Genomic DNA, 16,053 nt, shown 5'->3' with positions numbered 1-16,053 from the left:
ACATATTTCAAGAATAGCACTTCTTACAGTTGTGCTTGAGAGGAAAATTAAGAAAGAAATAGGAAAAAAATCATTATTAAGAAGTTTTAAAAAGAGTAATATTTTGCCTCAACTTTTTTCTTTAGTGTTTTCTTTCTCACGACACTTTTGTGAATCTGGCCCCTGATGTGTGACTCACTCATGTTTAACAGGTTGAAGATTCTCCCCAAGAGGGCGCTTTTAGCACTCATAGCTTTAAGGTCTTCACATCAGTGACACTGTTTCCTTGTTTTCCAAACATTTCACATTGCACATCACTGCATCTGTTATGCAGGACCTGTTATGATGTCTGACATCAGAGGGATTCAAATTTGCACTCTTCTGATGATGAGGTGAAACCTTAGACACCTACAGGAGCCCCAGTTAAATATACTTTTAATGAAACAAGATGTATACTCCGAAAAAAATGTGGCATAGTTTATTGTGACGATATTATATTGTCATATTACCCACCCTGAAGCTGAAGTGATCTCCGCCACTCCTGTGTTTCAGCCATAGCTCCTCTTCAGTACACATACACTCTTAAAAATAAAGGTGCCTAAAAATTTTCTTTGGAGCAAAGCCATGGAACAGGGGTGACCAAGCCTGGTTCTGGTCCTCTACCATTCTGCAGCCCTAATCGAACACATCCGATCTAGTTAATGAAGACCTTCAGGCACATCAGGATATTACAGACAGGTGTGTTGAACCTAAACTCTTCAGGGCAGTAGATCACCAGGTTAAGGGCTGGGCACCCATCTCATAGGGGAACCACAGTTAGACCACTGTCTTTTCATTGAGTGGCTATTTATTGAGTTTTTTGAACAATCACTGAATTGAAAGGTTTTTCCAAGGCAGAGGTCTTCAAAACATTCCATCAGTTAGCTACCAGTGATTACAAAACAGGACAGGATGGATTTAACGTCCTGATTCGAAGACCTCTGTTCTGTGGGATCACTCCAAAGAGGACTTTTTGGCACCTTTATTTTGAAGAGCGTAACGCTATTGGTGCTCACATCTAGAAAGACCTAAAAGTGTCGCACATTCCCCTTAATGTCTTCCCCTCTCCTGAGCTACTGCTGCCTGACTCCATCCCCACAAGCTAGAACCCCCTCATGTTTACCCATGTAAGGCTTCTGGATCAACGGGCAGGTAGCTTTTGGGAATTCCCCTGCTGACCCTCTATAGTTACTGTGCCTCAAACTCTCATAAACTCTTATCAGTCGTCTTCGGTTCAGCCTGTGAGTACGTGTGAGGGACGTCTGACCCTACGAAAGATTACTTCCAACAGGAGCTTGTGTACCAAAGCCTCTAGAACATCATCTTTGGTGTCATACAGTTGTGCAATCTCAAAACATAACTCAAAGACTGTTGATTAGATGTATGAAAGAGAGAGTTTTCTTGATTTGTACTGTGAAAAACACTTAATTTATTATCCTTTATTCCCATGTCTGCTACTGAAGTGTACATACAGAAATGAGAGCAAGAAGCTGCCCTGGAGTTCGGTGAGGCCAGTAAAGACAATTGTATTTTAAACTCTATTTTTCACTTTGGTTGTAGAGACATGCTTCGAAGAAACCCGTATAACTGGAGAACTGTACAATTTGAATGTGGGAAACCTTTGTTCCATGTTGACTGTTATGTTCCTTATTTATCGTTGTGCGCTGGATTCTACTCATTTGAAAATATATAAATATATTTTGTTTGGGCACCAATCTCTGAATGATGAAGTATGTATTGTACTGGATGTATCATTTGCCTTGAATGTATGTATTATGGAGAAAAAAAAGTTGTTCCTAAAATATTTTCACAGGATTAAGTTTCATTGCTCAAAATACAGTTGTTTTTTCAACAGTGAAGCAGAGAAAATGCACAAGCCTGGGTGTATGTGTTTGTATATTTACAGTAGTTGAAAGAATGAGCTGTTTTAATTATTCAAGCATGTAATTTGCATGTCATAAGCCAACTCCACCACAAGTGGGCGCCCTGGTCAAGCAAATAAAATGACGCACAGCGACCAGAGCAGTGGGTAACAGATGTGGAGACTCTGAAAATGTCAGCACCCACTCACTGAGTCCTAGTTCAGCACTGAGGCTATATGTGAGACCACCGTCACATGCGCATTAACTCCCACCACCTTACTGCGTTTGGGGCTGTTTTTTGGACACGGATTAAGCTCTAAGCTCTTTACATGGGGGAAATCACCATTAAGACAGTAATTTAGACTGAGATTAAGCTTAAGCTGTGTTCAGAGAACCACCCCCTGCTAAGACACGACATGGACCAGTCACATTCAGCCAGAAGACCAGTGTTTGACTATGAAAGCAATAGTTAAAAAAAAATTAAAAAAGGTTTTCAGTGTATCCCAAATTTAGTTGATCAGTCAAAACATGTTCGGTGTCTCAGATTTGCTTCTGGACTTGTGAGGTTCATGTAGCTAATAAGCAATGAAAGCTTATTTACACCAAACTGCACCAATTGGTTAAGTAATCTTAAACAGACTTGCTTATGTGGTTTCTGATGCTGCACAGTGCTGTGTAAAAGTAATAGACCACCTTTCATTTATTTAATTGCCAGTCAAAATGATTGTGCCAGTCAAAATGATTGTGTCAGGAAAAAAAGCAGGAAGCATATTTCACAGTTTCCAGTATTCAGTGTGTCGACTCTTTGCCTTTATTACAGCTTTTATTGTTTTTTCAAGAGTTGCTTTGAGTTGTCCAACGAAATCTGCAGGGATATTTTTCCACATCTCCATAGTTCAATCTCAGAAGTTGGTTGCACAATCCATGTAATACCAAACACATTCAGTGATGTTTAGGTCTGAAATCTGGGGTGGGCAGACTTTTCTTCTGAGAACACCAGCAGCTTCTTTGTCAGATTTTGCACTTGTTTTTTATTTCTTGTCTATTTCCTTTTCTCAGTAACAGCTTCTTTACAGCTGCACATCCTTCAGACTCAGTGTTGAGTTGTCTTCTCACAGTGGAAGGATGGACAGAAAAAACTTGATTTTTCAGATCTGAAGTAAGAGTGGAGCTTGATTTTCTCATCTCTGTCAAAGATGAAAGCTTTAAGTACCGTTTATATGATAGTTTGGTGGTCTGCCAGGTCTTGCATGGTTGTCAGGAGTCCCAGTTTCTCTATATCTTCTAATAATTGTTTGAACTCTTTTGGATTGAATTGCCCAGAAATATCTCCAGAAAAAGGAATAACATACACTTATTAAACATTAAATTACACAATTTAATAAATGAAGGTTGGTCTCTGACATTTGTACAGTACTGTGTGACACACTGTTACCTGCAAAAATGGACGTTACGCCACATAGCTCATAATGATGGCAGGCATCTTGAAGTCTGAATTTAAAATTCTTTTTAAATTTCATTTTCAACAACCAAATTTGGTTTGATTGTTCTCTAAACTTCCTTTAACCACACATCCAATTAGGCGGTACTTTCAGGAGTATTCTCAATCATTAAGAATCTAGAACAGGGGTCCCCAATCCTGGTGCTGGAGAGCTACTACACTGGAGAGTTCAGATCCAGCACACCTGCCTCTAATAATCAAGACAGGCCTTCATAACCTGGATCAGCTGTGTTTGATTAGTGGTGAAGCTGAATTCTTCAGGGTGGTGGATCTCCAGGACCAGGATTGAGCTCCCCTGATCTAGAATTATTGAAAACTCAAAACTGATTATGTAATATTTACAATCTTCTATCAGTGTAATTCACAGATTACGTCTTGTTTCACCACTGAAAGTCTTGGGCTTAAACCCCTTTGGTTGTATTAAAGCAGATGGGAGGCAGAACCAGGATGAAGAGATGACAAAGTCAGACAGTGAATAAACACAACACACAAAAAGCGCTTTCTCAGACTCGATGGTAAAGAGGATACTGTTCTGGGCACATTAGCAGCCTACAGCGCTCAAGTGTTTATTTCACAAAAAACAAACAAACAAACTAACAAAAAAAAACTTGGCAATGATGTTTTGCACTTCAGTACAAAAAAGACTCAAGCATATTGTCTTTGACATCCCATTTTTCCTCCAATGGAAAAATTGCGAGCAATTTTCTTGCCTTCAACACCGACAATCCATTTATTACCGCTCTCCAGCCATGAAAGATCACTCTATTTTGAATGAAGGGTACAAAATGCGGTCTTGTCTTCATCACCAATGACGTCTCCAGACTGTGATCCTGCATGGGAGCACCCGAGGAATTGCACATTACAAAGGCATGAAAATAAACCGAACATCAAAATAGATATTGCATCTTCAAAAGCTAACTTTCTTTCATAAATACTTCCTCTGCTATTCACTGTATTTTCTTATAACAGAATCACAGATTTGTGTAGCCAGGAAAAATGTATGAGTATGGTGTGATCAAAAAAATTCCAAAAAATGAAAGAAAAAAAATTCAAGATAGCAATGACATTCTTAGGCCACAATTGTTAAAGTACAACATCAAAGGCCAAAAGTTCTCCATGTAGTGGTCCGAGCCCACGGGGCTGTGAGTGAGTGGTTTGTCTGTGTGTGTCTGTTTGTGTAGGCATAGAAGTGCCACAGTGTGTATGTGTGTGTGAAAGAGAGAGAGGTGGTCCCAGCGGGGATTATGAAGCTCCCTCGTGGTCCCGCTGCTCCTGCTTCTGCTGAGTCCTGTAACACAGTGAAACCAAGCAGCTGTGTAAGCAAACAGAAACAGTAGCTGCACTAGAATATTTAAACACACACACACAAACCTATATACTATAGACCAGGGGTGCCAAACTCAACCAGTAAAAGAGCCATATTAAAAAATCTCATCAAATCTGTGGGCAAGAGAAAAAAAAGTTTTTATTTTATTTTTAATTAATGTTGTGCTGTAACCTGAACTGGCCATTGTTTATTCAAAATACAGACACTTGTAGTAGACCTTGAAATATTACATGGACACTTGAAATATCCAAAGTTTAAGTGTCCCCAGGTGCTTGGCCTTTTAATCTACCCATTTTCCTGAACCAGACACCTGACATCCTTTCTTTGCTGCATGTTCATTAAGACTTTGGCTCAATTTCCGAGCTGCTGAGCTGATGTTAAGTGTTTATATTGGTTGAACTGCAGCTGAAATGACTTTTGGTGATATGACTGTTGTGGAATAGTGCAGAATTGTGTAGAACTGAGTTGTAACCGCTGTCCTAAAGACTGTTGTTGGGGTAGAAGAGTCTGAGTACATTACTTTGCAGTGCATGCTGGGGACTGTAGTGCAGCATATTGTGAAATAGGCTAATGTCAATAGAAAATTAAAATACTTTTGCGGGCCGGACAGGATTGTGGGGCGGGCCTTGTGTTTGACACATGAGCTATATACTATACTGTAGTGTAGTGTATATATATATATAGTAGTAGTAGTATATACTCAGGTCAAAAAATGTAGGTTCTTCAAACCTAAGAATATATTTCAAATAGAAGAATGAATTAAAATAGAAATAGAATTAAATAAAGTGATAGTTTGGCAAAAAAAACTAATTTACAGTTTCATGTAGTTTGCACTGGAGATATAAGCTATAATTCAACTTCGTTCCGCTGCAACACTACTGCACAGTGGCAGACAGCAGATAAACAGGTCTTTTTTGAGTTTACTTAATAGCTTGATGCAGTCTGAGAAAAAATGTGTGCTGATTTAGACATGTAGTTTACCAAATGCTAATAAGTTACCATTACCTGTTAGCTACATTAGCCTCATAGCTACAGTTCAGGCTAAACCATTTGGAGAAAATATCCAATTGCACCAATACTATGAATACAATTTAAATGTGATTATTTTCTTTGTATTAAGCTCTGGGCCTTTTTTTAGCCAAGAAGACCAGCACATCCATTTTATCAGGCCTGAGGCTTAAATGCTCAATGTAGTTTGACACACCGCCAGTTTATGAGTTTGGCGTCATTAGGTTAAAATCCTCCACCTAAAACTTACAATAACTTAATAATATAGCACATAATTAAAATTCCAGCTCTTGCTATTTGAAAATTGCACTCTCACGTTTTGATTTTGATATAAAAATGATTCATCGTTCAGTGCAAAACCAAAGATTAACTATATATAGTATGAGGGGGGAACTGTGGGAGGTTGTTTTTTTTTATTTGCCAGAAACTTTAAATTAAATGTGGCTCAGCTAGTATTTGCTTTGCTAATGAAAGGAGACACTCACCTCTATGGGCGTGTTCAATGCTAGTTTTCCACCTCCTCCTAACTTGGGTTTGGCTTTTCTGAAGACTTTTGAAGCTGAGAACAAGAAAGAGATGGAGAGAGAGAGAGAGAGAGAGAGAGAGAGAGAGAGAGAGAGGGAGAGAGAGGGAGAGAGGGAGGGGGAGAGAGGGAGAGAGAGAGAGAGAGACAGACAGAGAGAGGGAGAGAGAGAGAGAGTGATAGAGAGAGATGGTGAGAAACATTCAGTTCAGTACTAAGGAAGTTCAGCATCTGACAGAAAGAGGACCGATGTTTGAGATGAAGTAAACAAGGCACCAAGGTGAGGAAACCGACATCTACTCATTTATTATAGTGACATTTATTATAACAGTGCAGCTGTGTCCTTTTTCAGTCACATGTCCTCTCCCTCGGTCACTGTGAAACCATCGCTGCACAAAGGCGAGTCAGTCAAATCCCATCTGATTCTACCTGAGAATCAATAGTAGCTGAGCAAACTGGAGCAAATGCTTCAAGTCAGGACTCGACAGTAAGATGAGTTACTCTTCTTTCTGCTCGAGAGGGGGCAGTAAAAATCCAGTGTCTGGCCTTGACTCACTGTGGGACCATGAGAAATGAGGGCAGCGAGCTAAGCGCTAATGTGAGACTATGCATTTCCAAACACGAACATAAGGCAAGAAATGAGATCAAAGGACAACAGACTGTAGGAGGTTGCAAGGCAAGTTATTCATCAGCAGGAATACTAAAATTACTAGAAACCAATAAGATCAAGTGAGAAAGCAGATGGAAATGATGGTTAGCAGTGAAGATCAAAAAACTGAGGGGAAAAAATGGAAAAAAACTCAAATCTGTGAGGAAACAAACTGACAAGATCAGAGCAGGCAGGAGGGCTACCGTACCTGTGATTGTTCTTTAAGAAAATCAGGTAGCTGAAATTCACCTTTAAACACCTGCAAAAACAAAGAGCTGGATTTAGAGGCTTAGGAAGCTGCATGAGTGCAGTCAACACAACAAAGCTTTGTCCTTACATCCAGAGCAATCAAAAGGAGTGACAGTGATACACCATCTAACCTGGATCTTCACATTCTTTCTCTGTTATGGACCTCAGACCTTCTATGTAATCCACACTGTGATCTATTCAGCCTATACAATGGTGGTCAGAACTACAATCAAACGTAGCAGAAAGGAACCAATAAAGGAGCCACATTTGGAAATGATCTCAGCATGAGGGGCCAAATGAAGGCCTCTGAATGTAAACGAGTGCATAACTAGCAGAGACTTCTTATGAGAGACACTCATTCTTCTCCCGGTCGGGAGGATATTGTGTGTCAATTCCCAGGGTGTCGAACTGAGCCCAACCCAACGTTCACATCTCAGTCAGCCAAAGCCAAGGGATGAAAAAGAGGGAGAGAGAGGCCTTTGTGTATTCTGTGCGCTGCTAGTATCTGAGGCAGCCAGAGTGTCCTCTCTACTGAGTGTCCGAGCACACAGAGGCAGAGAGGAACAATTTACAATTAGGAAAGGCTGGTTGCTCCACTGCGCTTGTGAAACTATCAGTGCAACTGGTTCCTAGTTGCAAGTTGCGTGAAGCATAACTGACATGCAACCTAACAACTCAATTCAAAAATGATCAAAGTAGCTCACATATATCTGACTGTTTCACTAGCTAACAAGATTAGTCGCTAATATTTGATTTATAAATCGTCTTGTTCTGGCTGTGTACAGGCGTGCCCAACAGTTTAGGCGCCCTTGGTCAAAATATATGTTTTGTTGATTTTCTAAAAGAGAATAAGTTCACATCCAAGTTTCCTGCACAGTTTGGTGATTTACCTGCCAAAGCATACCTGAATCAACTCGGTGTGCAGGGCTATCACCACACTGTGCTGGGCTGGCCCTCATTTCCCCAACCATGCTCTAAAGAGAGCACATTTTAATGCACACTTAGTGCTTATTTGCTGAATATAACATATTGGAAATAATAAAATGTAAAATGTGTTCTGTTCAAAGGTTATCACAGATTTTGTATTTTTTCCAATGTCAAACTATGTTAAAAATGCCATATTTAAGTGTGCATGTGTTAATTTATTAAGTAAAGATGCGTTAATTTATGTTTAACTTTTGCATATAACTGTATAATCATCTGTGATCTGTGACGTTAAGAGAAATTCATAACTGAGCTACAAGATCATGATACAGCAGCACACAAGGCAGAACAAATGAACAAGCTGACATTCAAACAGCTGTCATGTTAATGTAGCTAGCTAATTAGTAAGACTGAGACCACTGATCAAGTTTCTGATAATTATCAATACCAGCCAGAAAACTGTAGAATTTCATTTTGTGTGCATTAACACTCTGCACTGTCCCGCGAGTGGTTCACACTGGCACACTGCTGCACGGAGAAAAAAGCCATCAGGAACAGTATCCTTCATTCTTAATGCTATTCTCATGTCTAGTCTTTGTGAAATCAACACACAGAGTTGATTTTTATAGACGAAAGAAGCAGATGTGATTATAATGCAGGCAGCTTTTAGTGAACACTTCTGCAAAGAAAGATGAAGAGGAAGAGAAATAGATTCATCGAACAGGTGACATTTTTCTTTAAGCCAGTGCGACTCAAAGCCACAGACACTGAAAAAAAAACATGACTGACTCATAGAGAAGCTCTGCAGCTGCACTGTGTGGAGGTCGGGGCTCTGCTTCAGCTCACAGCTCCAAGCATTAAAAGGGGCGAATAAACCATGAGCAACTATTAACTGAGAAACTGTAAAACTCAGACTCAGTGTGGGAAAAAGCACTGGGCTTTGTCCCTCCTGTCTGGCACACATATAACCTGTCCAAGACATACCGAATGTAACTGTAATATACATGTGGTTTTGAATCATTAACATATAATTTACTGATAATTTTGTCCAGATTTTTTTAAAATTGCAAATCTTCCCAGCCCCACTAATGAAATAAATAGCTAAGTAGTTATCAGCAAATAATACATGTTATTCCAAGAGACCATCATGTTTTTGAGCATGACATGTTGACTTGATAAGTGGTCCCAGTCTTACTAATTAGCTATCCACCCAACATTAACATGACAGCAACTTAAACGTCTGTTTGTGCCAATGTTTGTTCTACCTTGCCTTCTGCTGTATCGTGATCTTTGCAGCTCATTTATGAATGAATCAATTAAAATGATATTGTTTCTCTTTACTTTCATGAAACTTGTTTTACAAAATCAAGAAGGTTGCAGCTTTTGCAACTGAGGCTCAAACAAGTTTCAACAGAGCTGCATGAGGCTTTGCACTGTGCATGGCAAATGAAAGAGTATGTGTGCCTCAGAGACTGATCAATCACATTATACTGCTTCACAGGTCACTGTCTTATCCAAAATAACTCACAAGTGAGGCCTGTCCAGTCCAGATGTCCAGCAAAGAAAAGAGCCAACTTCAACATTGTTTACATTTCATAAATGCTGTAGGGTGTAAGAGAAGATCCTCCAGTGCAGGCCATTAGGTACAGTAAGTGCAGACAAACATAGTTTATAAGTACAATTCAACAGCACACATACTGCACAATGAGAACCACTACGTTGTGTATTAGGCGAAAACACAGTTAGAAAGTGACCAACTGTCTTGAGAAGCTTCTTCAAGCTTGCAAGATATTCTGCAAGATGAGTGGAGGTAGGCAGCTAGTTTCACTAATAACGAGCCACGTATGAAGTATAAGAATGGAATAATGAAAGAATGAAAGAAACACAAAACAAAAGAACTAATTAAACCAAGAACAAAAAAGAGGCTGGGAGTCAGAGAGCGCCAGACACAAACAGAGAGAGAGGGAGAGGTGGGGGGGGCGGGGGCTAGACTGTGTTAAATTCATAATTTCGTAACACTTCACTCAGCAGAATGGAGGCCAGGCAGACATTGGGGAAATCTGAGGCTCTCTCACTTGCTTTACTTTCCATGCAGCCACCGCTGGGTCTGTCAGCCATTAAAGCCCCAGAAAGTCTCATTCTTACAAATTCCAGCAGTCAGACCTCCCCTCCCTGGTGAGCGATGCGAGCGAGTGTAAAAAGAAAAGGAGACAGAAGGAGGAGGGAAGTATGCTTTGCTGGGAACGTAGGCTATCCTATCCTTGCCAGTTTTTTTTTCCTGATTAAACCTTCTAATTAAACCATTTAAGGTAACAATCTGAAAGACTGAACTCCTCCAGTCTCGCGGTAATTAGCGGCCCTTGCTCGAAACTTCACGTTCACGCGAGACGAGAGAGAAGCTGACAGAAAACACGCTTGGGGCTCTGGCCCCGGCTGCTTCTTTGACTCAGGGCTGTTTAGCGTGTTTGAATACAAGGCGTCTTGGTTCAGAGAAGGATGGAGTGGATTTGGCTCGCTCGGCCTACCGCAGGCTGCAGGAGGGGACCGTTACACAAGTCTTCAGCCCTAATTACTGAAAGAGGCATCCGGGTCAGCAGCAAAGGAGCCAGCAGTGCTGGTGAGAGGGGGCGGGGTCCAGCTGGTGAAGAAGCGCAGGGATGGGGTGGGAGTTTCTGAACCAAACTGCCTCCTCCTGCCTGAAGCTTTGAGCCAGAGTGGAATTTGTTTGTAATGGGCTCCAACGTGAACTAACAGCGCGCATGTTTCCCATTTTCCCAGGGTGCCATTTCATAACACTCCAAAACAAGTTAGAGGCCGAGGGCTGAAAGAGTCTGTACTCCTCTCCACTGGTGTGGTCCACATGATATGCAGGTATGTGCAGTTCAGCCACTACATTTTTGTATATAAGCACTTAAAAAAATGAGACAATAATACACACAAAGCTGCAGCCAGTGTACCAATACATACCAGAATAAACAGAGCTGCTCTACCATCAGTCAGTTTTAGCCTGTTCATTTAGACTATATTCAATTTCTTTATAGGTCAGCAATTTCATACATTTCAGGATGCTCCAAACTTGAGTTCCTTAAGTTCCAGAATGAAGCATGATAAACGGTGAAGCAGTCATGCACCAAGATCTGGAACCTTACCAGGTAATTTACCAGTTGATTTACCAATTAGTTTACATCAGGCATCTACTGTTACTAGCTTTAAAAAATAGTTGAAAGGTCTTTATTTAGTTTACTTAGTTATTAGTTTATAATGCCCTTTTGTATTTATTTAGAATCCTATTTTATTTTTATTGTTTTCATTTAAATTTTTATATTTAGTAGCTTTAAGTGAACAACTGACAACATTGAAGCTCAAATTAACAAGCATTACTCATCAAAGTCCTCTAAAAGTGTTAAAGCAGCAGTCAAGATTTGAACTTTTGTTGTATCTGTTGGATCCAAAACATGTTTCAATAAATGTGTTTTCTGTTGTCTTTTATTTACATGCATTCATGTTCTGTTTACTGAGATGTAAACATATGATAGCAAAAGCTAACAGTACTGGTTAATAATTGCGGTCTGCTCAAATAGCTGAAATCAGTTCAGACAATCGTGATCAGGCAATTATGTAATAACTGTGACAGGTCTAGTGACGATATCCACTGTAAAAAGCACTGTGCAAATAAATGTGAACTGAATTGACATACAGCACTCTCACTCTTCCAAAACAAAACCTTAAGATGTTCTACTAATGCGAGTCATGCGGGCATTACAACAAATAACGGCTAGAGATCGCTTTTACTTTGGACAAAAAGACGTTTTGCTATTGCCCAGCTGGTTATTTGGAGCATCAAGGACCATCAAGGCCCCTTCAGGATCCTGATGTCCACTATTACATTTAAGAACTGCAGTGTACAAGTACTGGGGAGTTAATGCTAATGTTAGCTAACGCTACCACTAGTTAATATACTCAATGTTAGAGACAAACTTTGAACAAAAACACTCAGGATTATTTAAAGTGAAATTACACCCTGAATGTAAAGATAATGAGTGATGAGTATTTACACAAGTAGCTAAGCATTTTAGTTACACTGCCGTTTGCAAGCTAGTCTGGTCTTGCTAACAGCCACTTGCAGTATGCCTGCTTCTTCAAATTAGGCTAAAGCCCTGTTCCTCTTCTTATGAGAAGGTAAGGAGAAGAGAGGAGTATGACTTGTAGCTACATCACTTGCATGATCTTGGCAGTAAATCGAGGGAGAGTGTTATGATTTGGTCTCAGAGAAGCAGCCAGATTCCCGCGTGTAAATGATCAATGTCGGAGAGAGTAACGTCGGGGCCGGGGGCCAAGTCCTGGCCCGGCCTGGACTTTTTCAGCCAAATTCATGAGTTTCTCACAAGACTCTGTCGCTGCTGATTAGAGGCAAAGAGTTGTGTAAGAAGATAGGCTGAAAGCAGGAGTCCAGAATGGTGGCTCACATCGTCTCTTATCTGCCCCCCCCCCACACACTGCTCCAATGTCCCCTTAAAAAACAAACATGACAACTAGGCCCGGAGTCGGCCTCAGATGACTGATGTGGGTTTGTTATCCTCTCAGAGGGACGCAAAAAATAATGAGGCAGCCAGGACCTCACATGAACTTTAGCTGGTTGTTTATCTCATTGCGGATTAGTGAACTGTCCATCAATGAGGTAACTGAAAACAGTAATACGGCTACAAGAGGAGCTAATAAGAGGTAGAGTTTTATTCCAAAATCATACATGCAACTGACTCCTACTCAAAACAACAAGTCTAGCTGAGCGGCCTGACGCTTCTGGATAAAACAGGAGATCAGAAGTATGTGAAGTGTAACAACAATAATTACAGTTGCTCTGGCCGTGTGTTTATATGTGTGTGGGTGCGTGTAACGTTGCCTCTGAAGGCCGTCAGCTAAACTCTGCTGGACCTCGCCGCTCCTCAAGTCTGGAGGCTGCTCACCTCTGCAGCTCGGATAGAAAAGCAGAAAGCTTGGAGTCCTGTGGGGGAGGAGGGTGTCTCAGCTGCTCTTCCAGCCTCCACCCCTGTGTTTACATTAGATTTTCTTTTCTTACAGCTATCTGAGAGGGGAACTGTCTACAGCTGTGGATCAGATGTAAAAAATAATACCTTATGTAAAAGAAGACTCTTCTTCAGCAAACAATCCTTACGGTCCAACAAAAACACAATTCAACTCGAGTACAGAGCAGACAGAACACCGATAAGCCTTAAAGCTGAGCTTTAAATTTTCCAATTTTGCTCATATCAGTGTCATTTGTTTTGAAGATCACTTTCAAAGAAAGTCACAAACTGAAAATTATGATTGTGATTTCTGAACATTATGCCTTTTTTCCTTTTTTGACAAAAATGTGAGCTTCTTAAAAACATTTCTAGTTACTTACTACTGGTTTTTAAACATACAATTCCAATTATAAATCTGAGGGGAAAAGTCTCTATGACAATGAGATAAACTGTTACTAATCATTTAGAAAGTACACAAGTTTAGAAAACTTGTGTACTGTGGAAATGGTGCAGTTATTTTGTTTGTGCAGTTGTCCTGTGATTAAAAACATCTGTGAAAGACCTTTTTGTCAAAGAGGAAAACAGATGGACATGTCTAGTAAAGGAATTAACTGCTGTTGGAGTCTGTGAGTGTAAGTAAAAAGCATTAATGTCATTGTAATGTTTTCTGAATTATATCATTCGAACCCAGTGTTTGATTTTTCACCTAGAGCAGGGGTTCTCAACCCTGCTTCTGGAGTAACCACTGCTCTGCACCATGGTGTTTTTTACTTTAATACACCTGATGAAACTCAGGAAAGGCTTGTCAGCTGAGGAGCTGAATCAGGTGTGCTGGGAGTGGGGATATTCCCAAACTGGACACTGGCCCTTCTGGACCAAGGCTGTGTCCAATTTTTTTGCGTGATCAAATCATGTCAATTCATGTGGATTCACATGATAGTCAGTGTTGTCAGTAAATTTAGCGGGTTTATGGGATACAGATTAGGCTAGATCAAGGAAAGCATATAAAGAAGGTTTTGCCCCACTCTTTGGGGGCAGCACTAGAGTACTGCAACCACTTGGCTCCTGGTACAAGTGAATTAAACACAGCAGTGCTGCTGGAGTTTTTAAGCACCACAGTGTCTCTGCTGGACTGAGAATAGTCCACCAGCCAAAAACATCTAGAGCAACAGATGTGCTACTGTCTCTGACTATATATCTACAATATCTACAAGGTGGACCAACAAGGTAGGTATGTCTAATAGAGTGGACAGTGAGTGGACACAGTGTTTAAAAACTCCAGCATCACTGCTGTGTCTGTTCCACTCATACTCCCACCACCACATCAGGGTCACTGCAGTGCTGAGAACGATCCACTGCCCAAATAATACCTGCTCTATGGTAGTCCTGTGGGGGTCCTGACCACTGAAGAACTGGGTGAAAGGCGGCTAACAAAGTATACAGAGAAACAGATGGACTACAGTCTGTAATTGTAGAACTAGAAAGTGCACCCATGTGGTAAGTGGAGCTGATAAAATGGACAATGATTGTAGAAACAAAGATGTGTACTTAATGAAGGGCCCAGTTGGTGTATATATATAAAAGTGCACACGGAGGTCTGTTGCTCATGTACGACTGTGATCTTTTTTGTATTTGCACAGAACTAATTTTGCCATAAGCACTTTTTCATGGAGTTTAAGAAATATATGAGTGCAGTTCTAGCAGCCTTACAACGCACAAAAATGTGCCTGCAATTGGTAAGTAAGCAGCTATTAGTATTCTATTCTTTTTATTTTGCACTATTTTACACAATACTGAATGGGGCTTCTATAACTGTGCACTTTTTGCTATTTGCTTAAAGAAGTAGTGAGTTATACTTCTGTTTCATTACACAGCATATTGCAATATCCAACATCACATTGCATATTCCAAAATATAAATACATTATAATCAATATAGTACTTCTGCTCTCACCAGCTGTATGGCAATGTCTCTACTTCAGTACTTCAAAATACTAACAACACAGAACATACTTTGAAACATGACTCAAAGATTACAAGGAAAACTTAAGCGGGATTAGACTTTGCCTTCCTTCAGAAAGCTTGGTGGGTTGAAGTTAAATAATTTAAGCTACAGGACCATCACAGAGCAGACAGACTGAACACTGACAGTTGCTTTGATCACTGGGCGCAGGGCTAGGCAGTGGATTGCAGTGGAGATTAGACAGTGCTGTTGACAAATCCATGCAGCTCAGATTGCACGGGTGCCTATGAGAGCGCTAAAGCTAGTGCTTCTAATCTCCCAGCGCTGGGGCTTCGCTGTGCTTCAGGCTGCCTCACCTGCTTTAACCTCAAACTGGAAGTGGATCACAGCCCAGTGGGGCCGAGGAAGGAGAGAGAGCAAACCCCAGCGCACACCATGCAAATAAATGAAAAAGTTCAAAGAGCAACGAAGAGACCAACATCATCCATCAAAGCTCTGTCAGCTCTGAACTACTTTGGTGTTGACTGTCTCAAACAGCTGTGGGCGACATGGCAAAAATATTACCATACTTGAAGATATTTTCTGTGATACATGACACATTTCACATTGATTAGTTTTCAAAAGTTGGAACAAAGAAAATGCACCAGCAAAGCAGTAATGCACGTTCTAAAAAGGCTAAAAACATGAGTACAATTTGTACATTTTTAAAATTTTTCTTTCTTAAGTGTGATTAAGTATGAGTATGATTTCTTTCTTAAATTCAACTCTCAATGCAAAAATGTACAATTTAAGACAGAACAATATGGAACAAATCTAAAACTGATAGTAAATGAATAAAATAAGATCATAATGGTGAGATACTTGTTACGATGCAGTTCATGCCTTTACTTTCCACTGCTTATTGTTTATAAGCTCCTCTACAATTGATCTGAATCTATCCTCTTTATGATAATTGCAGTTGTTCAGTGTTCTAGAAGTAATTTATCACAATAACTGAATTATCATA

General features: G+C 40.3%; 1 protein-coding gene across 3 annotated transcripts in view; it reads right to left on the bottom strand.

Annotated features, from left to right (window-relative positions):
- Nucleotides 1-3,884: 3,884 nt before the first annotated feature.
- The window catches only part of tpst1 (tyrosylprotein sulfotransferase 1), a 57,070-nt gene continuing 44,901 nt past the window's right edge, over nucleotides 3,885-16,053 (bottom strand). For 2 of the 3 annotated variants that reach the window (XM_036561140.1, XM_036561134.1), the window contains 3 exons: nucleotides 7,097-7,147; nucleotides 6,202-6,275; nucleotides 3,885-4,669 (listed from right to left, as the gene is read on the bottom strand). In XM_036561140.1, coding sequence (XP_036417033.1) covers nucleotides 6,240-6,275; nucleotides 7,097-7,147 — 87 coding nt within the window. In that variant the 3' untranslated portion in view covers nucleotides 3,885-4,669; nucleotides 6,202-6,239. The remainder of the gene's footprint in view (nucleotides 4,670-6,201; nucleotides 6,276-7,096; nucleotides 7,148-16,053) is intronic. The other variant, XM_036561145.1, reaches the window with a different exon arrangement.

The sequence above is a fragment of the Colossoma macropomum genome, unplaced genomic scaffold (genome assembly GCF_904425465.1).
Source record: "Colossoma macropomum unplaced genomic scaffold, Colossoma_macropomum, whole genome shotgun sequence".
Classification (NCBI taxonomy): Eukaryota; Metazoa; Chordata; class Actinopteri; order Characiformes; family Serrasalmidae; genus Colossoma; species Colossoma macropomum.
The sequence above is the reverse complement of the archived record's forward strand: the minus strand, read 5'-3'. Positions and strand labels throughout refer to the sequence as shown.